Source organism: Balearica regulorum, chromosome 20 (assembly GCF_011004875.1).
Source record: "Balearica regulorum gibbericeps isolate bBalReg1 chromosome 20, bBalReg1.pri, whole genome shotgun sequence".
NCBI lineage: Eukaryota > Metazoa > Chordata > Aves > Gruiformes > Gruidae > Balearica > Balearica regulorum.
In genome coordinates, this window is record NC_046203.1 from 7242366 (window position 1) to 7270122 (window position 27757).

A 27757-nucleotide genomic window follows, 5' to 3' on the forward strand; every position below is an offset into this window, starting at 1 on the left:
CCTCGTCTGATTGGGCAGCCCGCCTGCCCGTCAGGCGGAGGTCTGGCCTCCCTCCGGCAATGCCGCGCTATCATTGGCCAGCCGCGCTGCCCATCGGTGGGCCAAGAGACGGCCCCGCTTCGCCGCTCGTCTCCGGCCACTGGGCCTGCGTGAGGCTTGTGAGGAGCTGGATCCGCCCATGAATTTCCCCGCTCTAATTCCATTGGGTATCTCTCCCGTCCATCAACACAGAGCACCTCCTGCTTTGGAAGCTACCGGATACGTGCCACGTCCGTCAAGCTCAAACTGACTCCCGGTTCCCGATCTGATTGGAGATGTTGTAGCTTTATTCCCGCCTTCCCCATGGGACTTAACCAATGGAAGTTTGGTGCAGGCCCTTGTACCGCCCCCTTCAGCCCCAGGCAGTGTTTCCTTCCGATTGGTGAAGGGGCAGGCAGTGTCCGCCCACCTCGCGGGAGCGCGTGGAAGCCGGGGGGTGTGGGCGGGGGCGTGTTGCCCGACGCCGGCGCGTAGGCCGCTGCCATTGGTCGAGGCGAGGCGTCACGTGGTGGCCGCGGCGTGTGGCGCGAAGGCGGAAGCGCTCCGTGTCGGTTCCTCACGGCGGAAGCGTCGCCATTTGCCGGCGTCGGCGCGTGTGAGGAGCGGGCGGGCGGCGGGACGATGCCGGGGGCGCGGCGCTCCCTGGCCTCCCCGGTGGTGAGCGGCGTGCTCTGCCCCTGCGGGTCCCCGCGGGCTACCGGCGCGGCGCCCGGCCCGGGGACGGAAACCGGTGGCGGCGGCGGCACCGCGAGTCCCTGCGGTCGGTCTCTGTGCGAGGCCTCCGAGCAGGACCGGCGCCTCCGCGCCCTCTTCCAGAAGCTCGACGTGAACCGCGACGGCGCGCTCTGCATCCACGACCTGGCCGTGGGCCTGGGCCGCCTCGGGCTGCACCGCACCGAGCTGGACCTGCTGGTGAGCGGCGGCGGGGGGGCGGCGGGGCTGAGCCGGGCCGGGCTGAGCCGGGCCGGGCTCCGGCCGTGCGTTCCTGGGCGGGGGGTGGTGGGGGAGCGTCTGGCCGCCCCCCTCACCCCGTGTCCGCCCCGCAGCGCTGGTCTGCCTCCGGAGCCCGGCTCCGTGCCGCGGAGCTCTCCCGGCTCCGCTGTTCTCGGGAGCGGGCCGTGGGCTCTGACCCCCCTTCCCCTGGGCCTGGGCCGGGGCGGGGGAAGGCCCGCCAGGTCAGCGGGGGCAGCAGGCGCCTGCCTGTGGCATGCCAGCACTTGCATCCAGTTACCGTCCCGATGCTGAACCGGGGCGGGGGGGTGCTGAGTGAGAAGGGGGGTTGTGTGACGGGAGGCACCGCTGCTCTGCTGGCTGGGCATTCCTAGCTGCTCCCCGAAAAACAACGCTGCTGACTGGGACGCTAAACCCGGAGGAATCAGCTTGCTTACCACCCGTAGGCATGTACGGTGTTAACTGCAGAAATTGAAGGTTTAAAACTTACTCCTTGGACAGGAAGAACTATAAAAGAAAATCTTTCTCCAGGTCTGAGGGCTCGGAAGCTTGCGTGCTTACTTAAATGTGCAAAAGATTTTTTTTTGGAAGGGATAGGTGCAGTCAGGTTGTTGTGGTGCAGTTTTCATTGCGTCATTGCGTTTCCTCGCATTACTCTGTTTGGCACCATGTTGCTACTCAAGCTTCTTGCCCAAGGTGGCTTACACGTGCCAAATGAACTTGTCTAAGATATTTTAAACCCCTTAAAATAAAACATAGGAAGGCTGCTGTATTTGTAGTTTGTACATGGAGTATACAGAATGTGCAGCGCTCTGACTTTCTGCTTCAGTATTGGGAGCTGCGCCCTTTTGTGGTCACAGCTCTTTGTGTGATGCTGTACGCTGACAATTCTAGGCTTCAAGATTCAACATGATGTTGCTCTATTCAACTGTAATTAGTGTAATTTACATCTGTATTAATTAGAGTAATGGGCTTGTCCTCAGTGCACAGTTTGTCCCTGCCTAGTCTCTTGTATTTTATATGCAGGGCCATAAAAAAATCTGAGTATCTTGGGAGGATGATAAACACATGGGCGCAGTCAGGGATGTGCCATCTCGGAGCACCTCAATCCTGCAGAAAGGATGAAGAGTTTAAGCGATAACTTCTGAGTCACTGAAAAGACATCTAATTCAAGTGACAGTTCTTATTCTCTCCTTGTTCTGGGAGTGGTGCCTCCATTTGTTTGGGTGCTTTAATTGCCTCCGTCCATCCTTTCCAGAGTTGTTAGTTCCTTTCTAACTTCGAACCCCCAACATCTTGACTACTAACACTTCTTTTTGGTTGGCATCTTCCTTGCTGCTGTAAAGCATGAGAATTCTTTGGCAGCGTGAGGATCTTGTGAGTGGTTTAGTTGTGCCATTTCTAAAAATAACGTTAGTGTCATGGTGATTTTCTGCAGTGTGCATTTCAGTAATGAAATCTGATTATACCACATAAATCACCTGTGCATGCCCTGTGAAATGCTGACTTGCTGCCACCCGTGGGTGCCGAATCCTTTACCTCTGGCAAAAGTCTCTCATCCACCAGAACGTTCTGTGCTTATGCCTGCATGCCTGTCTCGGTTTGCATTCCCTTTTCTTCCCTGGCATGTTATTCAATCCAACCTGGCGCTCTCCGGGCTAAGAGGATGCATCGTGAAACAAAATGCGTTTTTGCTTCCCAACAGATAGTTTCTTTGCTTGCCATGCTGTGGGAGCGGCTGAGAGGAACCGTTCTGCGGTGACTGGGACGGCTGTGATGGAGGGAAGTGCTCTCTGGATGCTGCTTAACAATCCTGTCTTTCTGCTGAAGCCCTTCTCTGTCAGTATTGTTCCTCAGCCCTTCACCACTTCTGCCACGCAGGAAGCGGCTGGTTAGATGAATAGAGTTTGCAAAGCATTGTTAGTAATCCAAAGCATCCTCTTCAGCAGTGTAAAAAGTGTCCCTTAAGAATGAGGATGCAGAGTTCAAAACTCTAAAGTTCCAGTTAAACGTGTGGGAACAGTCCTTGGACAGCTGGCTAGAAAACTTCCGCACTGGGTAATTTTTAGGAAAATCAAATAAGCTTCCTGTTTCCCAGGCAGTTCTATTAATAAGTTGTTCTTTTTTCTGCCCTGTCCTTAGTTAATAATGGCACCTTGACACTTGGGATAACTAATGTGAAGTCACATTCAAGAAAAGTGCTTAAGTATCAAGATGAAAACATTTTTGATGGTGTTTGGACATGGTGTTTGGAGACCAATTTAGGCATAAATCACATGGATTGCTTGTGATTAGTAAATTACTTTGTGGCTCTGGCACGTTTTATTTTTCCTTCCATGCAACAGTACGTTTGATATGGGAGTTACCTCCTAACATTTAGGAGACAGATGGAGAAAATATTAGACTCGTAATGCGAGGTTATCGCCAGTCTTAACTGTGAGTTGCTAATCTCTTTGCGTCAGTAGGCTAAAAGTCCTTGTGGTAACAATAATAGTTTTGGGCTGCAACTTGAAAAGAAAATGAGCAATATTTTGACTCCTCCAATGCTTGAGAGTTCATACTGAGATAAAACCCTTTGTAGCATTCTTGGAAAATTGCTGCCTTCTGTTTTAGAGGTGGCCTTCTGTGGTGGGGGAGAGAAGGGGTTGTACTTAGTTGTCCTTTGAGGTGGAATTTGCTTATGTAAACAACACATTTTTTTTAAACTCATGCTGTTATCTTTAAACCATTTGACCAACAGTGTGCAAAATCAGTGAGCCTTCTGAAGAAATGCTTGTTTACACTGGTTAGCATGAAGCAATTCACATACTTCACGTTGCTTGAGCAGTGAAGTGATAACCACGTGAAGAATTTTTTAAAGGTTTTCTTGTTCTGTGGTGTAAAGGGATAGTCTTTTACTGCTAACTTACATCTACCTCTGGAATAGTCAATTTCTCCCGTTACTACTACTATCTGACTTCTCTCATGAAAATATTTATATAGTCTTATGGAACTGGGGATATGCACTTAATGAAAATATGGGTAGTTGAACCTGAACTGTGTTTTCTACTTTGTGTCTGGAGATGTCGTACTGTTGAAAGGATGTATAATGGTACTATTTGTGTATTTGCTAATATAACTGTTTTCATACTGATCCCGATTAACTGCAAGGCTGGAGTGCTGTTCTAAAACCTCATCTCTGCTGCTGAAGTTCCAGACAGTTTGAACTGTTGGAATTCATCCCAGCTGCCCAGAGACAGACTGAAGTTGTGAACTTTGTCTGCAGCTACCTCTCCTATGGTGGTGCCGAGCATCTTCTGGTGGACTAATCCTCTCTGCTTTAAGAAACAGAGCAAACATAACCTTTGTCTTTTTTCAGTTACAACTGTCCAGTTGTGTCTGCTGTAACGATGATGCCCTCCTTGGCCTTGTGATGCTTTCTTCCGAGTTCATATACGTGACTGCCTGTTGCTGCCTTGGTATCAGCTTCCCTATATGAAACTACATCAGCTCCCATTCTGCTGAAATCTTCACATTTGCTTTCATCACCTCTTTCTTAGCCTGGTATCTCCTCTTTGATCTCCAAGTTCTGTTGTTCACTTTTCACGTGTACCGAAGAAGTGTAACTGCACCGCTGCAGCCGGACTCTGCGGCATTCTGTTTGCTTCAGACCTCTCCTCTGCATGGCTGTGCTTTTTACATACGTGCCTCAGACTCTTCCAGCTGTCAGAGAACACTGTATCTGTGTTGTGTTCTGGGATAGTTAATCAGTTCTTTCACAAGTGACTCCATGGATGGATTGAGAAACTCTTTCTATTGTAGCAGTTGCAATCATAGAAAAGTTTAATCTTGTTTCTGATCAATACTTTATCTTCTGTCATGATGTCGTTTAATTCTTCTTTTCAGACTCCAAGACTTTTGAATACTCTGTATTCTACTATGCATAATGTACTAAAATTTGCTCTCTAAGGCACAGAGGAAGCAGGGAATCTTTTCCGTGTGATGCTTTCACCTGTTTTCCATTCACAGTCACCTGGAATGGGAGGACCTGAGTTTTTACTGCTTTACAGGAGTCTGTTTATGATAAAAAGAGCAAAATTCTAATACCGTTCTGTAATCTAGACTGAATTATCTCTCCAAACCTATATACATTTAGATACAACATCTTAATGGCTTGTGTGTCTTGAATCCTGCTGGGGCAGTTGCGGAGCTTTTAGCCAGACCTTCGTAATTCATCATGAAGGGCTGAGCAACACAAGGTCATATCAAACAGATGAAGCAGTGTTACAGTTTGAAATTCCAGTTAATACCCTTCCTTCTGCTGAAAGGTATTTGCCAACAGCTTCTCAACCACCCATCTCCTGACTAATCCCAAAGGACGAATGTGGATACTCTGAACCAGTTTAACACAAGGTGAAACTGCTTTCAGTAACATACCAACTGCATGCATTTATGTATAATGTGCATTAAACCAGCAAGCAAAACAGATCGTATTTGCTGGGTCTGTAGGCAGCGGAGGCCTGTTCCTGCTCTTTGTAGACTATGAAGTGTGTGGTTTGATGAAGGCCCTGTTCTCCTGCACTGGGGAAATCTGGTGCAAGAGCAGAACTGTAGGTCGGTGATTTAGTTGTAGATAAAGCCTTTAAGTCTGTGGTAAGTGGATGAGTTGGTGCGAATTCAGTGTTCTGTTACCTTCTCTCACTTAGACACGCTAAAGACACAAAACTCTTTGTAATCAATCGAATGAGTTCCTGACAGCCACCACAAAGACTTTGAGAAGAAATACAGGGATTGGCTTTGGCACAAGCAAATTTCTCAGCACGGTGTGGGTTATTAATAGACTTGGCCAGCAGCCTCCTAAAGCGAGAGCTTTGCTGGACTGGAGGGTGTGCTGTGACCGTGAATGTCAGCGAGACTGCTGGCACGCTGGCTGCCTGCCTTCATCCCTCCACCTGAACCCAGAGGTCTTACGGGGAGGGCAGGAGGAGAGGGATGCTGGAGACCAGGGAATCTTGCACCGTAATGGTGAAAGTCTTTAACTCACTCTCTGGTCATCAGACCTGCCTTAGTGTGATTAAAGTATTAAACTGGCAGTGCACATCCACTCAGTGTTCAAAGGGAAGTGAGTTTTTAGGTGCAAATATGTACAAGAGAAACTCACTCTTGCGTAAGTTTACCTTGCATATAAACAAACAATTTTGGATTAGGCAAGTGTTGCTTTATGTTTGTGCGCATACAGGACCAGGTATATAACTTCAGAGATGCAATCTTGGGATGTTCTTCCAGGATCGTTTTTTTTTGTCCTACCTTGCAGCAAATTGGAGAAGCCTGGTGGCTCTCAGGTTTATTTAGCTGAGACCTTCGTCCTATTTGCAGAGTGATAATGAATGAAGGATCCTGGCAGACTTCGTGCAACGTAGATGCAACTTTGACTTGAGCGTATCAATTTTAAATGTCGATGTTGTGTGAGAGCCTCTCTTGCAGAAAGGCATTCTGCGTGTCACAGACAGCGTTGTTACTGCAGGACAGTGCGTATTCTGAACTCTGTAGTGAAGTGAGTTCCTGTAGGATCCCCAGAGCCTGAGTGAATTGAAACAACACATCTGATCCAAAGCAACTGACTGTGCCTGTGTAGAATATGCAAAGAGGTTTTGATCTTTGTGGGGTGATTTAGTGACCAGGGCTAGATGCCTTGGTAAGTCGTGAAAAATGTCTCTTTTATCCTCATCTGCATTGGATTATTAGTCTGATTACTGAGACAAGTGCAGGTAAAAAAACAAAACTACAGGACTTCAGTATACTTACTGTTTAAGTTTTTTTAATTAAAGAAACAAACCTGATGATGAATCTGGCTGAATAATGAGCAGAACCCTTAAATGGTTGACAAATGTTAATAAAATTACATCAAAGTCATAATAAGGACATGGTCTCTTGTTTGAGCCCCCTACAAAATAGTGATTCTGTAGTTCTGTGCTCCCTGTTGCATGTATTATGATATGATGTTGGGAGGAGGAGAAGGGATTTTTTTTTCTTTCAGACCTACTTGTAGCAAATGGTAAATAAGTCTTTGTTCTTGTTCATGTCCTATTGCTATATTTGTCCCTCTGAATGTGGGACATGAGCGCGCTTTAATGATGCCCCAGGCTTTGTCTCAGTTGGAGAAGCATAGCTGTGCTAACTAGTGTCAGTGTAGAAAGGCAGCAGAGATGTCTTAGTTTTTCTAAGTTACGTGCAGCGAGCTGCAGGGAAGTTTCTGGCAGTTAAAGTGCATTACAGCAGAGAATTCTGCTGTAAGAGAAATTGTTGAAATTTTTAGATCATGAGTTCCTTGGAAAGACAAAGCTGTTTGGTATGTGAATCTACATCGTTTGGCCTAAGGAGAGCAGGGGCTGTGTGCGAGCAAGCCTGGGCCTGGGCTGCCAGAGAGCCATTGTTTCTCACTAGCTATTTTCCTAGTGCAGCGAGAAGCTGACTTTCTAATTTCTGAGTACTAAGGATGCCCTTTCTCTTGGTCAATTCCCAGTTCTTCATGTGATACAACACGACCTTGGTGGAACTCACTGTTCTGGGCAATGGCTGTGTGTTTCCCCCTCCCTGGCCATCTCTGTATTGGCACTGGCCCACGGATGCCTTAATATATCAACTAGAATAGCTAATCACTTGTGCCAGGGTTCCTGTAATGAGGTGATCTGGGTTTCTTTGTAGTGTTCGGTGAACTATGCTGTATCACTTTAATATGTTAAACATAGCTGAATGTTTAAGCAGCAGATTTAGATTTTATGGCACAGTGCAATAAGCACCCTGCAGGGTTTACTTTGGCTGCCTAAAAAGGGGGAAGTACTTAGATTTTGTCTTCCAGAAATTACATTTGAAAAGATAAGAGGTAATCGAAAGAGTAGTGGTGGCCCATCCCAGCTGGGCGGGCTGGGTGCTATCTCTGGGTGGCACACAACCTGTAGGCTGTGTTCCTCGGGGTGCTTCCAGGAGAGCTCCCGGAGGAGATGAATCACTGCTGATTCCCGCGGGGTCATCTAAGGAACCGGAGACGGCGACCGCGGCGGCAGCTCTTCCTGCGCCAGAGGAGGAGAAGGGTCATTGCTCCGAACGCAGCTCCCTTCCCTCTGCCCCCCTTTCTTTTCACCCTCCCTCCTGCATTTTTTAGGTGTTAGCTAGTCGTCTGGTGACGAGGCTCACATTCTTGCTGGAAAATGCTGCGCATTTACTCAAAAATCTTCTAGAAGCCATCTTAAAGCAAACAGTCTGAGTCTGAATTTCTGCCCGGTACTACCAGGCTGGAAGGGCAAGTGCCCGTTTGAAAACTGGTTTCAGATTTAGTAGGTACAAAGATGTGGCCTGCATGATGTGGCTGAAGAGGATACAAGATACCCTGAGTTTGTGGCTTAAAACAGAACTTCCCTCTGACAGCTTGCAGTACTGAGGAAAATATTGTTTTAATTAAGCAAAACACGTCACTCTCTTGCTCTTTCCTTTCTCCTTTGTCTCCATTTGGCGAGATTACACGACTTTATTGCCGGCTTCTCCTCTGGCTATCTGACTATCCATTTTGGTGGTGTAGGACTCTAAGGCCAGCTGCCACAGGCGCCTTCTGTCCCCAGTGACTGGTGTGCTGGCTGAGAACCAGCTTTCAGATCAGTCCTGTTGGTTTTCTCCCTTCAAAATCCTGCGCTCGGTTCATGGAAACAGCTTGAATTGGAGGGTTGACTGTCTCCTAACAAAGCCTACATTGGGAAAGCTGTTTCACCTAGGTGTTCGCTTGTGATTTCTAGAAAAAGTGGATTTTTGTTCCTCATCTGTTCCTTTGTGTCAGGCTGGACTAATGGTATTTATTGCATCTTTTCTTACGTCCGAATGATTGGCTTTGTGGTGGTGTTGGTAGGGTAATACTTTCCTACAAATTCTCTGTACGACAGCAGTTGTCTTGCCTCCAGCTATAATCATCTTGCCGTTACTAGGTTTATTATTCTGATCTAATAAAATTCCCCACTTGGTAAAAGAATTTTATTTTCTTCCCCCCCCCCCAAAATATGTTTATAAAAGTCTGTCTTCTCAAGGAGCTGTGTGGTGGCAGAACTCCTCTGAGGTTTCTTCTAATGAGGACAAAGGCCAAGGAAGCATTGCTGACTTTCTGCTTTAATTGCACCCCAGGCGTGTAATTTCTTGCACAAATTATTATTTTACTGGGCAATCTCTGCATGAACAAAGGAAGATGGGGCCCCTGCCATGCACGCACCACTAAAGAAATCGTGTTGGGTAACATCAGCTGGTTTAACGGGTCCTTTTGAGTAGCAGCCCAGCATTAAGTGACCATTGAGGACAAATCCAAAGTCCCACTCCGGTGCTTTGCCTCCCGTATTGTGGCCTGTAGCTCTGCAGCGGTGGTGCCAGTCCGCCTGCTGTCACTGCAGGCAGCTCCAACGCCCTTTCCACAGGCAGTCATGCTTTTTTGGACCCCATCCATGAGTAGCCTCAATTGGTTACCCCAGCAGAAAGCTCTGTAATTTTTAGCTGGGTTAATGAGGTTGTCGGCACAGGAGCAAGGTAAGTGCAGAGCTGATGTGGGTGTGTGAGACGACCTCTTTTAGCCGCAGTAAGCTTCAGATCATCGTTCACTGCTTCTTGCGAAATGACAGCCTTAGGCTAATAGAAGCTGATTTTGAAGAACCATGCCCAGTTCAGAAAATATGCCTTGTTTTTCCTCTGGCTTGAGAGTGTTAGAAACCTTCAAATGTCATCTTAAAAGATCTGATTCACTGCATCTTGGAAAGTAGTTTAACTTCTGTGCTTGTAGTTATGATGACTGGCAGCAGCTCAAGGTAATCGAGGCATGACAAAAATTTCTCACGCCTTCTGCCTTGGCTTCTGAGTACATCCCTGCTAGAACGGGCCTGTGCTGTTCCTCAGAGAGGGACAGGGCTTTCCCTGCAGCCTCACCCCAGTGTTGCTGCCTCTGAATTTTGTCAGTTTTTTCTGTTTTGTTATTTTTTGTATGTGTCAAATTTTAAGGTAAAAACTTTGTTGTGTACTGTATGTAGACATTATGATTCAACAGCATTTTTTTTCTTCTGAAGTATATTTGCAGAATAATTCTTTTACTGTGATGTCTTCTACATACTTGTCTCTCTCTTTTTCCATTACTCAGGTTGGTTAAAGGAATTCAACATTAGCAAGTTCCCAAGTGTGATGTTTAGTATTCTTCCTCTCGAATTTATTTGCAAATTGGCTACTTAAAGCTTGCAGTCCTTCCAGGTTTTGGATTGTATTTTCATATCTAATATCTGTAAACCAAAAGTTTCCTACAGACTGTCACTGTCAAAAGTTGAAAGCTGAAAAAGGAGATCCTCTGCTCACTGTGCTACTGTGGGTAGGGAGCCTTGGCTGATGGAAGCTGTAGTCCGTACTTATTTATCCTGCGTGTTAAAAACCCCAAACTGTTCTCTTATGGAAAAGTCATAGTACTTTGGAACGTGAGACATGCACTGCCCTCTGTCTGTAGATGCAAAAGGCAAGAATCTAGGACTACAAAGTAAGTTGTTGGTACTTTAAAATGGAAAATGAATCCTTACTGTCTCCAGCTGTGCTGTTGTGCCTGCCAGATGTGGGCTGCTGGGTTCCACCAAGGTTTATTGACTGTTCTGGCGGTGCCCTGGTTGGGAGGCTGATACCCCTAGCCGTGCAGCCGGGACTATGAGCAATTGCTGCTGTGGCAGTGGAGGGAAACATGGCATTTCTTGTAGAAATTCAGGGGATGTCATGTGTTCTGTGCTTATATATTGGTATATATTTGTAGTCCTGCTCTGGCTAATCCTACCCGTGACTGTATGGTTAAAGGCTCTTTCAGCAGGACTTGGCCTGTTTGACTAATCGGCAATAGTTTAACCACAGTGTATTAGATCTTGCATAGATGAATAGCCATAAATGCTGTGCAAGCGTGTAGCTGTGTTGCGCCGAAAGCCACATGGCAGAAGCACAATGCAGCACCAAATGACGGATGAGACTATAATAGACCAGGGAGAGACGGTGCAGTTAGAGGTTAATTCAGCCATGGCTGGGAAAAGCCGGCTTCTCTCCAGAGAACCATCTGCTGCTCTAACAAAGAGCTGCAGCTGAAGCTGCCAACCCCCAGAAGCAGGTACATAACATGCCTCAGATGATCCTGCGCTGCCAAATTGCCTCTGGGCCATGGCTTCTGTGCTCCGGACAGCTGCCCTGCTGCCCTCCCTGCCTGTACCTGCCCGATGGAGCTGGCAGGCGCGCTCCTCTGCGGGGTGCCTCCTGCGCCGAGGGCGCGCTCCCGCCCGGCTGCGCGCGCTGCCTTGCTCCGGAGCACCGCAGTGTTGGGAGCGAGGATTGGCTGGGCACTGCTGCAGTGGGGACGCAGCCTGGGTGTTCAGCCTCGCTGCTCGTCTGATGTGCCGTTAGGATGAGCCGGGACGCGCGGGTTAATTGGCAGCTCTGAGAAGCTTCTCTCGGAGAGGTTCATTTTCAGCTTTCCTCTTAAGCGCAGCATCTCGGCTTCTCTGTCCAAGCAGTCTCCAAAGCTCAGCGTCTCGGCTTCTCCGTGCCAGGGGTCTTGTGCTTTGTCTGTTGCCATCAGATTTCTGAGGCTCTGGTACAATGAGCTGCTTGTCAGGCCAGGCACGACTGCAGTAGCAGCAATTTCAAAAGGCAGGAAGCGTCCGCAGGAGCGGTCTGTAAAGAATCTGAGCCCGTGGAGTTGCTGGGTTGAACCTCCCGCTGGCTGCTGTGCTGATTCCCGTCTTGGGGGTGCTTGGTAGTGCAGTCACATCATCCTTGGCAGCCGGCAGCTCCTGAGGGCGCAGGGTTCCCCTGCCTGGGACGCTCGCTCGCTTCAGCAGCAATGCTGCAGACCCTTTGGCATTTTCTGTCTAGCTTCCTTCCCAGGGCCATATGCCAAGGTCCTGCAGATGAAAAAGAGGATGAGGCCAGAAACACCACCCCACTTCCAGGCCCCGGGGAGAAAGGGCCAAAGATGTTGGGGAAGCCACAGGACAGAGGGACTGATCCCACTGAAAGGAGACCAACTATCCTACTGGTGGTTGGACCCGCAGAGCATTTTCCAAAGGTAATGGAATATCCAGGGGCCTGATGAGGGGTTCGCGAACATGACAGCTGAATGTGGGGTCTGCTGGGAGTAGGGGTGTTGCAGGTGGAGTGTGTGAGTAGCAGGGGGGTGTGTGTATTTGGGGAGGGGGGAGAAGAACAGGAGAAGGGAGCAGGGTCCAGTGTGTGTGCTTGCTAGAAGGGAAATGTGGGGGGACCGGGGGAATGACTGTGAAGAGAGGAGGTGATCTAACCTTTCAGACATAGCATTCAAAGACGGGGAAAATGCTTAGGGGGAATACGGGGGTCTCGAAGGTTCCTGGGCAACTTGTAAGAAGCATGACTAAGAGGGCAGGGAATGATAATGCAGGTTAGTGGCATTTGCACTGGAGACCAGCAAAGGATCAAATAGATCCTAAAATGTTCTGGAGTCAGTCTCTGGTAATTTGGCAAGCCTCTGGAAAAGCTTGCGTGTTTTGACCAAATGAGTAACTGGCTGTATTATATTTGAATGGCACAGCCCAGAAGAGAGGAAAGCCTGTCCCTGGGGAGCGGGTGGCATAAGGGAGAGACTAAAGTCTACGTGAGGATGGGAACTTCCCGGGGGGGTGGGAGAACGGGGAGGTGGTGGGTGCGCACAATTGGCGGAGAATAAATGGTGAGGCTTTGTCTGGGGGGAGGCAAACAAAAGCTGCTTAGTTTAGTGCCTGGGCTCCTAACGTAGTGCTGGCCGACTACAGTTCTGGTTTATTTTTGATGGGGAGGGAATGCTGTCCGTCTCTTCTGAGGATGGTGTGGTCAGCTCTGACTACATGTGGTTTAAGACCAAGGGTGTGACCTGGGATTAGGGGAGAAGGAGTCAGGCACAACCCCTGTGAGTGGTGGGAGCGTGGGATAATACTGAGGGGCTGCAGCAGCAGCAGGAGTGCGTGACTTGCAGGATACGGCTTGTTTGACTGAGAATTGGGCATGGTTGTTGTAAGCTTTCTCTCTAAAATGGGGGACAAACAGGTTCAGGTTGTAGAGGGGATGAATATCCCTTCTGCTGCCGTTTTGAATGGAAACAGGCAGGGTGGCATTTCGCATTCTGGGGAGCAGAAGCCACTCCCTGCTTGAATCAGACTGAAAAATCTGCAGGGACTTTTGCCTTCATCCCTGTCGTTAGCAGTTGGCACTCTGCATCCTCTGCAAAGAGAGGAGCATGTGCATTTTGAGGAGGACTTTTGTGCACAGAGGTTGAAGAAGGACAGAGGTTCAGAACTGAAGAAGATTGTGATGAAAACCTTGAGAGCATAGGGTTGAAAAATCTTTGGTGTCTTCCAGGGAACAACGGTCCCTTCATCAGGGAGAGTCCATCTGTTCACACCTGCAAATGAAGCTTTCTCTGAGAGCTGATACCCATCTCCTCTTTCCTGTGTGATCCTGGGAAGTTTGGCTGCATAGGAACCCTAAAATTGGCTAATGGAGAAATACCTAGAGGATAAGGATGTTGTAAAATGGAGTTATTACAGCTTAGGAAGTAACTGCCCATCTGCTAGGAGGTTGTAACTGTGTAATTTTAGCCTGCCCTGATTGTAAAAGTAAAACACAGTGTAAAGCTCCTCTGTTGAGGATTATGCAGATATGTTTTACCTTGCAGTTCAGGACGGCTAATGCTGCATCCAGTCATTGTGGCTCAGCTGATGGACAGTAACTTGTTAAGCTGCAATGACTTGTTTGTGTTTGATCAGATATCTGTGCTCTAATTACTCTTATGAAGGAGCAGTGTTGCAAAAAGTCTCATACAGCCTTAGGGATAGATTATAAACCACTGTGAGCAACGACTATTATTTGGCGTTTAAAGAAAATGTGGGGGACACAAGGCTTTTGTTCTCTGCCACTGAATGTCTGTGACCTTGGGAGAAGTCTCTTGACTGGTATGCCAATTCGTGTTGTAAAAACACCTCTAACTACGTATCTGCTGAAAACACACAAAATATCATGCCTGATCCTCCGTTACTGTAAGGAATGTGCGTGTATGGGTAATTTGACCTGAGGTGCTTCCTAGCTGTGGGTCTTCAATCTTCCTGTTGTAGTTGGCGTGTTTCTGCTCAGATCCTTGCTTGAAAGTAATGATTTCCACGTGAGGCTGTTTCCACAAATGTGGGAGAAAACACTGATTGCAGATGTGATGCGTTGGCACCTGGGTGTGTGTACACAGGAGAGAGGTATGATCTGCCCCTGACGTCACCATCTGGACTTGTAACTTTGGATCTGTGTGTTGTCAGTGGAACAGGTCACCTCTCCTGGTTACCTTTATGTCAAATACCGTGGAGTGTTGTCTGCCTTCCCCGGTCTCTATCCTTCCCCTTGCACAGCCTTGGCTGCCTGCAGCTCTTTACTCTGCTGGGGTCTCTTAAATGATTAACTCCTTTCCTTCATACACTTCATGCTCTTTGTTTGTGCTTTGTGAGGACTTTCTGTACTGTACAATTAATTATAAGCTAGTTTCCAGAAATTAAAAAATACCAAGTCAGCAGGACCTAGTGAAAACTTTGAGCAATAGCGGTTCTCTCTGGCCCACGGCATAGTCGCCCAGAAAGCTGTTTTGCCTGTGAAGGAGGATGTTAGTTATGTGGCTGTGACGCTCCCTGGCACTTGATATTTTTAGAGACTTTTTTTAGCAAAGTAAATTCAAAATTAAACAGTGTACTTTCCTGCTCCTTGTATGGCTGCATCTTCCCATCCTTTGGGAGGTACCTTCTGGAGCTGATGTAGTAAACCGGTGATGAAGCAGATGCCTAGAAGAGTACAAATGACTTGGAAAGGTTAGCGTTGGAATGGCAGGGTGTTGAAACTGGTAACTCATGAAGCATTTAAATAAGAAGCAAATCCTATAAATAAAATGGAGAATGCATTTGCAGCTTCCTTGATGGCAAGAAAAGCGAGCCTTCTGTAGAAGGAAGACGGACCCATCTAGTGCTCACCTTAGCACAGGAGGGTATTAGCTAGGCTGGCTTCACGTTGACCAAAAATGTGTAGGTCCGGCTCTGGCTTCATTTGTAGCAGTGGTGGTTGGTGGATGGAAGAAATATCAGGGAGGAGAGACTTGAAAGGACTGACTTTATTTGGAGATCTGTCCTTGGTTTAATCAGGAATAGCCAGTGCTAATGAGGGATGTACTGTCCGTAGCGCACGTCCGAAGCCCCAGGGCAGGGTGCTGGTGCCTGCAGCGGTACGGACGCACACATACACTGCAGGGGCGGGGGGAGCGGGACCGGCTGTGTGTGCTGAGGCCTGGGTGCTGACCCCATACTGGTTGTGTTCCAGCAGCACTGGCCCCTGCAGCTCTGGAGGCTATCTTGCTTTTGAGTACTTCCAGGTTTAGCAGGATTCTTTTGGGTGAAACCTAAAAACTTGTTAAGGCCTGTTTAAGCTTCCTTTGTATTTATAACCAGAATTGCTGGTATAAACCTCATTTGTAATCTGTCTCTCCTTCTTAGCTCGCTGTCCTGTAATTAATACCCTGCTTAAAATCAGCTTTCTTAACCTCATTACCTTTCTCCTTTCCTCTGACGTAGGTAGTAGGGCTTTTTTCCCTAAAATGTTCAGATTTTGCCTTTTGTCTCTGGCTGCCAACTTTGTCTAGAGTTTATTAGGAAAATCTGCATCATGTTGGCATAGCAACTGAGCTGCCAAGCAGCTATAATAGTGATGCTTGGCAACTCGTGGGAAGGACTACGGAGGATCTTAAGGCTTGGTGGGGCAAACTTGAGGTGCATTTAGTCAGTTACTCCCTGGAGTTGGGGAGGAGCTGCCCGCCTTGGTCAGGCAGCTGGAAGCGTTTGCTTTTGGCCAGTGGTGTGTAGCATTAGGGTGCTGCTTGCGGTGAGACTCCACTCGGTGGGAAGGTTGGGGTGTGCTGTTGGCGTGCGTGTAGCGAGCTGCTGCAGCTGATCTTTAAGAGGATCTGGAGCCCCTGAGAAGATCCTGTTTTCGTGCGGAGAGACGTCAGCAGGGAGTAGGTTAAGCCTGGTTAGGTAACATGGCAGTAGTGCCATGGTAGGTGACATGACAGGGGGAGGGCGTAGGAAACTCTTGTAGGTCATGATTCTCAAGGGTACTGAATTGCTGCAAGTCGTGATTTATTAAGCTTTTTAAAATAAAAAATAAAATCCTTGAAATAAAGCCCCAGATTAAATATTCCAAATTTGTGTGGTTGACATGCAGCTCCACAAATATCATATTACAGACCTTGGCCTTTGAATCTGAAGAACAAAATATCACGATAAAGACGTAAAGGCCCCTTGTGCATTACGGTCTGAGGAGGGGAACGCTTATTGGACTTCGCACTGGCCAGGCAGTCTGTTTAAACAGAGCAAATGCAAGAAAATGTTGCTGTGTCCGCAGCGGTGGGGAAAGCTGTTAGCTGGGCTGGCTTAAACCAGTTTAGCAAACTTGCTGTGTTACTTCAAGTGCAGCAGGATGATAGTGGTTTGGTTGTTGGCTATGGGTTTTTGCATCATCCTTCTGTGATAGCTTCTCTTTGATGAGTATCAAGACTGTAACTTTAATCAAGACTGTAATTTTAAAATTCATGTTAGCAATCAGTAATTCTGTACTGAGCAGTATTGTTACCCGCTGCGCTTCTTCGGTACTCTCGCTGTAGAGCTGGGTGTTATCCCATACAGCAAACTTCACTAAATGCTCAGAAGCCTGTAATTATACCTGCATTAAATGACGTGTGTGCCACGCTCCCTCTTCAGCCTGCCGTGCTCCTGATGAAAGCTCAGGAACTCTTACAAAGCGGTTAAATTGTAAATGGTAGAAACTGGAAGATGTTGTTCTGCCCGGGCCACTTCTCATTATAGTGCATATCTGACTGCAATGGTTAATTGTAGTTGGGAGAGGACGAAAAACTAGTTAAGTTGTAATTGCTGCTTGGATGCTTAGCTAGGAGGCTTTGAAGCAGCTCTGTTTGGAAGCCTGCTTTTGATTTTGGTGGTTTTCTGGGTATCCAGCACAATGACAAACCTTCTCCGCAGGTTTTGTTGCTGCCTATATTAGTGACTCCTGAGTGCTGAGAGGAGATCTGTGTATGCGGGGCTTGCCTGCTCCTAGCTGGCACAAGTGTTTTTCGGGAGGACTTCAACCGAAGCCAGTCAGCTCTGGCATGGCAAAGTAACCTTCTAAAAGTGGAATTTCGAGGCTTTTGTTTAAGCTGGATATCCCAAAAGTGTATGAAAGCAGTAAGTGGGTGGCATCTTGCTCTTACTGTGTTTTAGAGGAAGAATTTTGGGAAGAGGAAGACAGTGAGAGTCCTCCTGTGTTGTATGGTGGGAGAGGTTGTGGTCGAGACTGGTCCCTACTGTGCTGCTTGTGTAAATCCCTGGAGTGGTGAGCACAGGATCAGGAAGGACCGATCGGATGTAAGGAACAGCAAGTGAGCATCTCGGATGTTGGCCAAAGTCTCTTGGGTTAAAAGAGACGCCTGGTAAGCGTTAACTTGTGGTGGGTGTGATGTGAGGTCTCTGGGCTTAATGGGAGCCTGGCGTTGAGCAATGGGAGGCAGCTCACATGCCTCCTCCGGATCTTTTCTCCTGGCAGCTGGGTGGGACTGTACAGCTACGGCTTCCCTTTTAAGTAGAAGGGCAGGGCTCGTACAGCCAATCACACTGGAGCCGGCTTTGCTCATAGGCATGTGTCATGAGACTTGCTGGCATTTCCTTTCCACTACACTGAAATTAGCTCAGGGGAATCATTCAGTTTTACTTCCCTTCCCAGTCAGTCTGAGCAGGGCAGCTGAGTCTCCGGCTCAGAAAGATGCTCTGCCTCTGTCTGTATGTGCCAGTGTTCGGGGAGTCGCAGACGGAATTTGAATACTTTGAGTCGAAGGGGCTGCCGGCTGAACTCAAATCGATCTTCCGACTCAGCCTCTTCATTCCTTCCCGGGAGTTCTCCACCTACCGCCAGTGGAAGCAGGTATGGTCCCCAAGGAGGAACGGGAGGGAGCGAGCTACTGAGGGGTTGTCTCCAACACCCTGAGTGGCTGGTTGGAGGGGGACAAGTTCATGACTGCGGTGTTGTAATGGCTGGGGTACAGCACGGACACGTTTCTCTTGCCCCTTGGTAGGGATAGGTGAAGCAGCGTGGAGTGGACTTTTTTCTTTTTGATTCTTTTGGCTTGAATCTGAGATCTCAGTGCCTCTAAGACTGTTTAAACCAGTTGATTTGCTAAAAGTTAAGTAGAAAAAGGGTTTCTCCAAACTATGGATTCCTCCGCTTTAACTGATCTGCTCAAATACAACGTTTCACATCCTCTTCCTTTTCCTTCCTCTAACACCCTTCCGCCTGCCCCCCCTTCTTGTAATCTGATGTCAGCGCAAGCCGGTGCAGGTCTCACCCCGGTGAAGGTGAGCGGGTTTGTGCTGTGAGCTGGAGAGCGGCTCGGCAGCAGTGAGTGGGCTGAGCCGGTGGAAGTTGTGCAAGAGTTTGCCGCAGAAGGGAGATGCACTAAATCTGCGGAGCACTCTGACTTTATCACAGTCCTTCCTTTCAGCTTGCCTCTACTGCTGTGATTTTCATGACCAGGCTGCCAAGAGCCCAGACAGCCGATTATTGAACAGCAAAGCTGGGTAGGCTTTTTATAGCTTTGTGCAGGCACACAAACGGTGACTGTAGCAGGCTTTAAGACGTGTGGGGTCGCAAAGCATGCTGCAGGCACAGCGTGTTATGCAGGTGACCATAGAAACGTCTGCAGCCAGCAGAGCTGTTAATGAGCGGTTCTGTCTACGGGGGTTTCGTATTTGCTGTTAAAGGCAAAGAGCTGCAGGCAGACATTTGTTGGTATCTCTGGAGAAGATGCTGGGAGCTTGGCTTTCTCACCCTTATCACATGTGTTGCAGGTCACTTGATCACCAGGCTTGCAGCATTTTTGCTTTGTGATCTTGGAGGAAGAAGGCTAGCAGAGCAAAGGCAGCTTTTATTACCTGAGGTCTCTAATCACTCATCACACATCCCTGCGGTTGTTATGGGCGTGCTGTGAAGAACAGGAGCAGTTGCACGGTCACCTCTTACAGTGTCTCTGAATTATTAGTGCCTGCCAACTGGTTGGGGGTTGCCGGTGAGAGGGAAGCCCTGATTCAGCTGTTCAAGGCCAATCTGCTGACATGCGAGGGGTGTTGGTCTATCTTTAGCCTACAAGTTGAATGTGGGGTCATATCTGAACTTTATAACAGTCATATGATAAATTGCAGGTTAAGAATACTGGGCACTCCTCAAAGGTCAGGGCAGCTGGGACAGCACTTTCTTATTTAAGGTTCCTAAAACTATTAGGAATAATCCTCATAGCATTAGGGCTAAAGTGACAGGACTTGGTGGGGTGAGAGAGAATTTCAATAGTGAACTATTTAGTATTGAAGTCACTTAAAATGACATTGAAACAAAGACTTGAGGCTTACGAAGGGGACTGGTGCTCATAGGTTGAAGAAATATCACAATAAGCTTAGGTTTGCCTGTTACCTTTGAAGCCTAAATACTGAATAAATATCGGTGAATGGAGGGTTAGCCTAGTGTTTGATCTCAGCTCGGAGGTTCCTTAACCACCCACCTGCTGTTCACATAAATGTTACAAGAATTAAAACAAAAATTTAGGTGATGCAGTAGACTGAATCACACATCATTTAGTGTTGCTCATTGACTGATGTTGTAAAAGACTTGCAGGCTGTCAAAGGCAAGTGACTGAACAAGAAGGGGAATAGGAACTCCCTGAGCCACATTCTTGCAGTCCAGAGATCACCTCTCCTGTCAACAAGTAGCCATGTGCGTTTAGGTAGCACAGTCCATCTACTATTGCCCCATGCTGGAGTGAGTTAATTAGTCATTTACCTTGTCCTAGATGTCTGGCACAGAGTCTGATCTTGATTTGAGCTTTGTCCTACTAAGAATCTTTTCTTGTTCTATATGCATCTCATGGAAACTTGTATAATTAAAGCACGTAGCTCCAGGATGCCTAAACCAGTTCACAGGGGTTTTTATCTTTGGCTGTGTCCACTAGAGCTGGACAGGCTTTTTCTGGTTGGAGTTAGTTATTGCCAGAGGGAGCTTACTTCTCTAAGGATCGTAGTAGGCATGGAATTCCTTCTCCTGTTCAGGCTTTTTTATTACCTGAAGTTTTGTGATTAATTTTTTTATGCAAATCTGTTGCCTCACACTTAGCTCAAGAACCTCAATGAGGGCTGTGTAAGGTGTTAATCAAGATACAGAACTGAGATTAGACACATGATAGTAGCAGAATATCCCCGATAAAAGCATGAGGCATTTCATCTGTGTAACTAACTTTGGGAGAGTTGCCTGGTATCAGGTGATTTTTCCACACTACTGCTTTGCTCAAATTTCTTTGAGGAATTAGCATAATTCTGTTGGCTACTTTCTGGAGGAAAAGTCAAAGACCTGTAGGAATTATCTTTCGTATGGTAGAAGAAGGGGCAGACCTGTCTGCGTGAACAAAGGAACTGACAGGTTTTGATTGTTTTCTAAACAGAAAATTGTGAAGGCTGGAGACAAGGACCTGGATGGGCAGCTGGATTTTGAGGAATTTGTTCATTATCTCCAAGACCATGAAAAGAAACTGAGGCTGGTCTTCAAGAGTTTGGATAAGAAGAACGATGGTAAACATGTTTCTCATGCTCATGAATAGACTACTGCATGCGTTAGCTTGTAATAGGTATACTTGAGCTCTCTGGCTTATCTTTGCAGGCCGTATTGATGCCCAGGAGATTGTACAGTCTCTTCGCGACCTGGGAGTCAAGATCTCTGAACAGCAGGCTGAGAAAATACTGAAGAGGTGAGGATTCAGCTGGTTGCTCTGCTTTACTGTTAAGGGGCTTAGAAGGAAGTGTAGGGACATGGAACTCACCTGCTCTTTCTACCCTGTACACGCTTTCCAGAGACTTCAGCTCCTCCCCTTTTGCCTGTTGCTCTTCATTTTCATTTTTTTTCCCCACCAATTGACACTTATAACATCATGATGCATTATGGAGAGTTACTGTCAGAATCTCTTACCTTGCTAACCTGTTGTGGGGAAGTACTTGCACCTGAGCTGATTTGCATCCCTGTCTGATTGTCCTGCTGCCTGGAGCTTGCTGCTTTGGAGAGGGACCGTGCACTTGCTCTTTGGAAATGCTGAGTGCTTTATGCATGTGGCACTAACATGTTAACAACCACTTATTTGTGCTGTTTTTTCCTCTTTCTTTCCTCTGCTACCTTCCCTCTGTCTGTTTGCCTGTGTGTCAGAATAAGGACGGGACACTTCTGGGGTCCTGTCACCTAGTAAGTATTATTTTCCCTTCAGTGTCAGTTATGTTGGCCTAAGTTTGGTAGGAGGGGGTGCAGCTACTCCTGTGGGTCAGTTAAAGGGGGGAGAGAGAGAGAGAGAGGGGAGGAAAAAGGGAGCCAACTTCTACCTCTCTGTAGTGTTTGGTGAATAGAAGATTCCCTAGCTTCGTCTTGTGTCTCTTTAGAGCCTTTTAGTAGTTGCTTTGCAAACTCCTTTGTGGTGTAGGCCTGAATAATCAAAGGGAAAGGGAGGAGGAATTTGTCACTCAGTGGGAGTCTGTACTCATCTAATGATAAATCTTTTTAGCATGGATAAAAATGGGACAATGACAATTGATTGGAATGAGTGGCGAGACTATCACCTGCTGCACCCGGTGGAGAACATTCCTGAAATCATCCTGTACTGGAAGCACTCCACGGTGAGAAATGGTTCCTCTGCCACAGGTCTCGGTCTTTCCCCAGCTTCTCAGAGTCCTGACCCCCAGGAGCTGCTATCAGCAGTCTCTATCTTCATGGTTCCGTAGCTGCCTTGTAGCCCTAGAAGCCCAATCGCTTCCTGTCCTGTCCTGTTATCTTGCGACCTATCGCTGGCCCGGCTTCTGAAGCCTCTGGCGTAGGTGATAACTGCAAGAAGATGAGGGTGTTTGCTTGGCTTGCACCTCTGAGAGCTTGTACCAGTGGCCAGCCCCAGCTGGTTCAGGACCTGTTAAGACTAGAAACTGATCTGACAGGCAGCCATCCTTCCTGGAGATATTTCAGTGTGTGTAAATAGCATGTAACGAGATTAAACTGGCTGCGAGCTTGGAAGGTTCCAGAGAGGTCCAGCTTTTTCGCCACGCAGCTGCCTGCAGTTGGTCATTTTGTTCCTTACTATGATCCGCAGTATTTTAATGCAGACAAATGTTCAGCAGTTGCCAGCTTCTTGGACAGTAATCTGTAAATGTGACGATTCCCCTTGTGACGTGCTGTAGCAGTGGCAGTTCCTGTGACCAGATGCAGCGGTTAATGGCTATAGATAAGCTGCTGACTTGGAATAAGCATATCTAGTACTTCAACACTTAGCACTGATAAAGAGCAATAAAACTTTGGCAAGATCACTAGCTGATGAAACATTTCTCAACACCTTATGCTTTTTGCAGATCTTTGATGTAGGAGAGAATTTGACTGTCCCTGATGAGTTCACAGTGGAAGAGAGGCAGACAGGGATGTGGTGGAGACATCTGGTTGCAGGTGGAGGTGCAGGTGCCGTGTCTAGAACCTGTACAGCTCCCTTGGATCGCTTGAAAGTGCTCATGCAGGTATGATAAAGCAATTCCAGTTTGTTTGAATACCCAGGCAGATTCCTTTTAATATTCTTGCAAAGCGATGCCTTAAAGATGATAATGTGCATCCACGCAGTACAGCACTCTGGCCAGGATCAATCTCATTGCTCTCGTATTGGTATTTTTGAAAGCTTTTTGGATTATTCGATCAAAGTCATGTTAAAATGTTATTCTTCGTTGACTAGAAAAAATATAGATAAGCTTTTGGGAGGTAGACATGTGAAAACTGTCAATAGTGGGAGAGCTTTGTGGTTTAGAGTGCCAGAAAACTTGGGGTTTGGTGAAACAGGTTCAAGTCTTGTGTTCCCATGAGAGACTCTAAGGCTGTGAGAGTTGAAGTGGTGGTGGTGGTCAGCTTGCAGAGCTGGTACTCTCCATCAGTATTATCAGCATTAGGAGTTACAAAAACTTGATTTTAACCTGCTTTGTCACTGTACCTCCTCTGGAGCCAGCAGAGAAGTTTTACCCTGGGTAGCTGATCCTATGCTAGGTTTAGGAGTTGCCTATTAACCTTTCCTCCCATTCCAGAGGGAGATATTGATGAAATTCATTAGTTAACATTAGACTTTACAAAAAAATAAAAGAAGCTTGCTTTCCTATTGTAGAAGTTATCTGGAAGGGATTAAAGCCTTGGCAAATCTCTGGTAAATAGAAAAGCGCCCTTTTGTCCCTGGATTACAGAAAAACGTAGCACTGTCGTAATCAGTACTGGAACTAATCCAAGCTCGTGTTCTCTCTCTCCCAGGTTCATGCCTCCCGCAGTAACAACATGTGCATCGTTGGCGGTTTTACTCAAATGATCCGAGAGGGTGGACCAAGGTCACTGTGGCGAGGGAATGGCATCAATGTGTTGAAGATTGCACCAGAATCTGCCATTAAGTTCATGGCCTATGAGCAGGTGAGTAAAAGGGAACAGACAAGTCTGGCTGCAGAAGGGTTTGCAGAAAAAAAAAAAAAAAAGCTGAAAGAAAAGGTGGCTGAAAAGTCAGTGAGCCTCAATGTCTGTTTTGGCTTCCACAGATCAAGCGGTTCATTGGTACTGACCAAGAAATGCTGAGGATTCACGAGCGGCTGTTAGCTGGTTCTTTGGCTGGGGCCATTGCACAGAGCAGCATCTACCCGATGGAGGTGAGGCGGCTGGTGACAGGCCAAGAAGGGTCATGGCACGGTGCTGAGATGGGAGGATATGGGTACAACACTAGTTCTGTGATGGCTTAATTAATGAGTTCTCAGAGGTGATACTGGGTAATAATGCTCGCATGACACTTGCTGTAGTCCTGACTGTCATGTTCTTAAGAACGACATTGTCTATACATTTTTCTGCTATTGATTCTACTGTAGGCCTTCATGGTGTTTAATCTTGTCTTCTAGGTTCTGAAAACACGGATGGCTCTAAGGAAGACAGGACAATATTCAGGCATGTTGGATTGTGCCAAAAACATCCTTTCGAAGGAGGGAGTGGCTGCCTTCTACAAAGGCTACATCCCCAACATGCTAGGAATCATTCCATATGCTGGTATTGACCTGGCAGTCTATGAGGTATGAAGCCTTTAACCTTTTGTAGGGCTGTGCTGCTTGTGTAGCTTTATCACTGTCAGACCTTTCTGTTACTAAAGGATTTTCAGTAATTTTTCAAAGCTTTCCTGACCAACCTTAAGGGGCACAAATGGATTTTTAGCCAAAATGGCCTAAAAGATAATTCAGTACAATGATTCTTCTTTCCTAGTCAACATTGTATATTGTTCCTTGCCACTTTTTTTTAAATGAGAAAATTACAGCAGAAAATTTACAGGCACTACAGTAGCAGTAGGTCAAAAAGATTTGAGAAGCCTAGCGCTTCTGGTCAAATTTGCACATAGCATTCTGGGCCCTTACGCTAGATCTTCTATGTAATGTGATATTCTCTTGATTGCCTCTTCACCGCTGACATCTGGCTTGTTCCTTCCAGACACTAAAAAACGCCTGGTTGCAACGCTATGCTGTCAACAGTGCTGACCCTGGAGTCTTTGTCCTGCTGGCTTGTGGCACCATCTCTAGTACCTGTGGACAGCTTGCCAGTTACCCACTGGCTCTCGTGAGGACACGTATGCAGGCCCAAGGTGAGAACTTCTGGGAACGGTGGGAGCTCCTGTCATGGTCTCTGAGCAGGGTAAAGGTCCTCCAGTGTAAACGTTGCAACAACAGCCTTAACTGGCCCGTGCAGCTGAGCAGAAGGCTATTTGCCATGCTGTAAGAGGATGGTGGACTTTGTGCTGTCCTTAGCGTCTGGGGCCAAGCACCTCCAGGACAGAGGTTGTGTTCTGCTCACATCAGGAGTTTTGGGCTAAGGGCACCTGCAGAGTGGTTTGGGAAAATGGCTGTGACATGCAGCATGGTCGTGGCTTGCTGAGAAACTAGATGCTGTCCCCCATGAAGCATTTTTGCCCTGTGAACACGAATCAGAACTGCTTTTTGAGACAGGTGTTACCTTAAAGTGTTTTCACCGTGTAGACTGTGTTATTTATTGTGGCTTTCCCTATTGCAGCTTCAGTGGAGGGTGCTCCCGAAGTGACAATGAGAGGACTGTTTAAACACATTCTGAAGACAGAGGGAGCGTTTGGTCTTTACCGGGGTCTGGCGCCGAACTTTATGAAGGTGATCCCAGCTGTAAGCATCAGCTACGTGGTTTATGAAAACTTGAAGATGACTCTGGGTGTGCAGTCACGGTGACCAGGAGATCAGGAGGACCTTGAACTCTGAAATCTTGGGGTGCAATCCCAAGACGTATGGCCATCTCTCATTCTGTGAATGTGTTGACACTAAGCTGACTAAGCAAAGCTGTGAAATCTCAGATAGTTTGTGAGTCAGTAAGGGGAAGGGGAGGATCTGGTGTCCTTTGCCATCTTGCTACTCAGAGCTCCACATAAACCATCACGTGGTCCTTTTTGTTAGGCCTTTCGGGAGACCAGGAGGCGAGCTCCTGGGAGAATCTTAAGGCGCAAGTTGCTGAGGTCAGTTCCCAGCAGTATGGCAGAGTAGCAAAGATTTGGGTAACAGCTCTGCTTTCAGCGTGTTGCGTGTACAGAGCTGTTTGCCTGCAGATGAGCACCTTCTGACTTGCTGAGAGAGCTTCTTTTTCCATTCAGAGACCTTCTTTTTCCATTCAGTTGTTTAACTTCCTACCCATTGTTTCAATTTGTACAAACCTTGTGTAGGAGCTACTGCCACACCAGGCTTGTTACTATGTTTACATATATTCCTTTGGGTAGGAGGCGTTCATGTTCTGCTTCCAAGACTTGACATGAAATGTAACTTCGAACTATACTGGTTTTGAGGGCTGGTGGGCAGTGGTTTGTCCAGTCAGGCTGAAGGTTACTTAGGCCAGCCTGATGAAGAATTAGGATTATTTATTTTTTATAGATTTAAGTGTGTCTCATAAATCCACTAACAAGATGCACTTACTAACAGAAGCAGCAGACTAGAGCCTGCACGCCTGTATCCTTTGCATGCCAGGATTGGCTTGTGTTATACTCAGCAGGGGCTTGGAAAGGGGAAGGCAGGAGAGCCCTGGGTGGGCTGGCACCTTGATGCATGGCTTTAGTGAACAAAATACACTATTTCACAGTTCCTGTGCAGTTGTGCTCCCAGCACGACACGAGAGCCCTTGTGCAGCGTTGCATGGACCTCTAAATTCCATTCTGCCTGGTGCCGAGGATAGCTGGTGGACCTTTTCCAAACCCCGTGCCTACGCTGCTATCTATCTCTTTAGACCTCTTTGTAGAATGTTCAGGTTTGCATTAGCAGGATGGAGTCCCCAAGCCAGGAGTATGTCTGCTGTGGGAAGGGGTGTTAGGGAGAGGGGCTGGTGTCACTGGGAGAGGTGAGCTTTCAGTCCTGAAGACGTGCTTGCTTTTCTTTCAAAGGGTGCTTTTCATAAGGCTAAGGGAAAGAGATGGCTTTAAAATTTCTCTGACTGCATTATGGGCTACTTTATTTGATAGGATCTGGCTTCTGAGGCCTGGGAGATCCTTATCCAACTTTTTCATTTTGGGCAAAATGGACCAGCGTTGCATTCCACTGTTTTACTGCTTAAAGCGTATTTATTTTGTATTTATTTGAACAGAGTTATGTCAGACTATTTTTATAGACTTGTTTAAATATTGTTACTGTGCTTGTATTTCTCCTGTTTTAAAAAGTTCTCTATTTGTTCTCTTACATCACACAGCTGAGTCGTGGGGAGGGCTGCTAAGGTGGTTTGTGTACCTTCCCTTTGGGGCTTGAGCTGCCTTTCCCACGTCTGGGGTTGTTGCTGGAGGACCTCAGCCCAGAGAAATTCTGTAGCAAGAAGCCATAGGAGAGAAGGGAGCTGGTGAGGAAGCAGTACCTGGGGAGGAGGGGAGAGCGTGCGCTGTGAGGCTCGCCTTATTTTGGAATTGCCTCTGTGCATGGCTGAAAGATGGCTGAAGTTGGGAAGTAGAAGGTCTGTGTATGTTGGATGTCACGATGGCTAATTGAGAGCGATGTTGGGGAGTTTTTAGGTAAGGGGGGAGGGGAGAAATCTCGGGAACTGAAGAAAATACAAGTTTCCAGAGAGATGGAAGGAAACTTGCACTTGGACACAGGCTGCTGCAGTTGTGCTATGGAACTGGATCTGCAGACCCTGCTGCTGAACCAGTGCTCTTCACGTGCAAATGGGCACTGTGGAGAAGTGTGTGAGAAATCAGAAGAGGGTTTGCTAGCACGCAGCAGCTGCTTCTTTTGCTGACAGGTTTTGGTGGTTCACAGAGCGCCTTCCAAGTAAGGCTATGCCTTGACTATCCAGTGCTGTCAGTAGTTAGCCACGTGGAAATCTAACCAATCTGGATTAGTGATATGATTTTTTTCCACCCCCCCTTCCTGAGACCTGTCATAAATTCTGCAGTGGCTCCTTCCTACCAGTGTGGCCTAACAGGAATATGAAAATATGAATGCAAAAATCAATGCAAAATGACAACCATCTTTGTAGCTGTAACCACAAATTGTTATAATGCAAATCTAACTTGGATTCTCCATGTAGGGAACAGTCTGCTAATAAAGGTCTGTCAAAGAGA

At 47.2% G+C, this 27757-nt stretch overlaps 1 protein-coding gene across 3 annotated transcripts; it reads left to right on the forward strand.

Annotated features, from left to right (window-relative positions):
* Nucleotides 1–547: 547 nt before the first annotated feature.
* SLC25A25 (solute carrier family 25 member 25) lies at nucleotides 548–27757 on the forward strand. 3 transcript variants are annotated; one of them, XM_075772216.1, is made up of 10 exons: nucleotides 548–951; nucleotides 20573–20699; nucleotides 20788–20875; nucleotides 21674–21785; nucleotides 22506–22664; nucleotides 23434–23586; nucleotides 23709–23816; nucleotides 24060–24227; nucleotides 24637–24787; nucleotides 25213–27757. In XM_075772216.1, exons 1-10 carry the CDS (start codon nucleotides 661–663, stop codon nucleotides 25395–25397), a joined length of 1542 nt encoding a protein of 513 aa, XP_075628331.1. In that variant the 5' UTR covers nucleotides 548–660; the 3' UTR covers nucleotides 25398–27757. The 3 variants fall into 3 exon arrangements, with proteins under 3 accessions (XP_075628331.1, XP_010309502.1, XP_010309503.1); XM_010311200.2 differs by lacking the exon at nucleotides 548–951 and adding an exon at nucleotides 11371–12073; XM_010311201.2 differs by lacking the exon at nucleotides 548–951 and adding an exon at nucleotides 17699–18012.

Coding starts and splice junctions, on each gene's coding strand:
- SLC25A25 (XM_075772216.1), top strand. CDS start 661: ATGCCGGGGGCGCGGCGCTCCCTGGCCTCCCCGGTGGTGAGCGGCGTG. Junction 23,587..23,708: donor AGTTCATGGCCTATGAGCAG/GTGAGTAAAAGG, acceptor TGGCTTCCACAG/ATCAAGCGGTTCATTGGTAC. Junction 24,228..24,636: donor TTGACCTGGCAGTCTATGAG/GTATGAAGCCTT, acceptor TGTTCCTTCCAG/ACACTAAAAAACGCCTGGTT.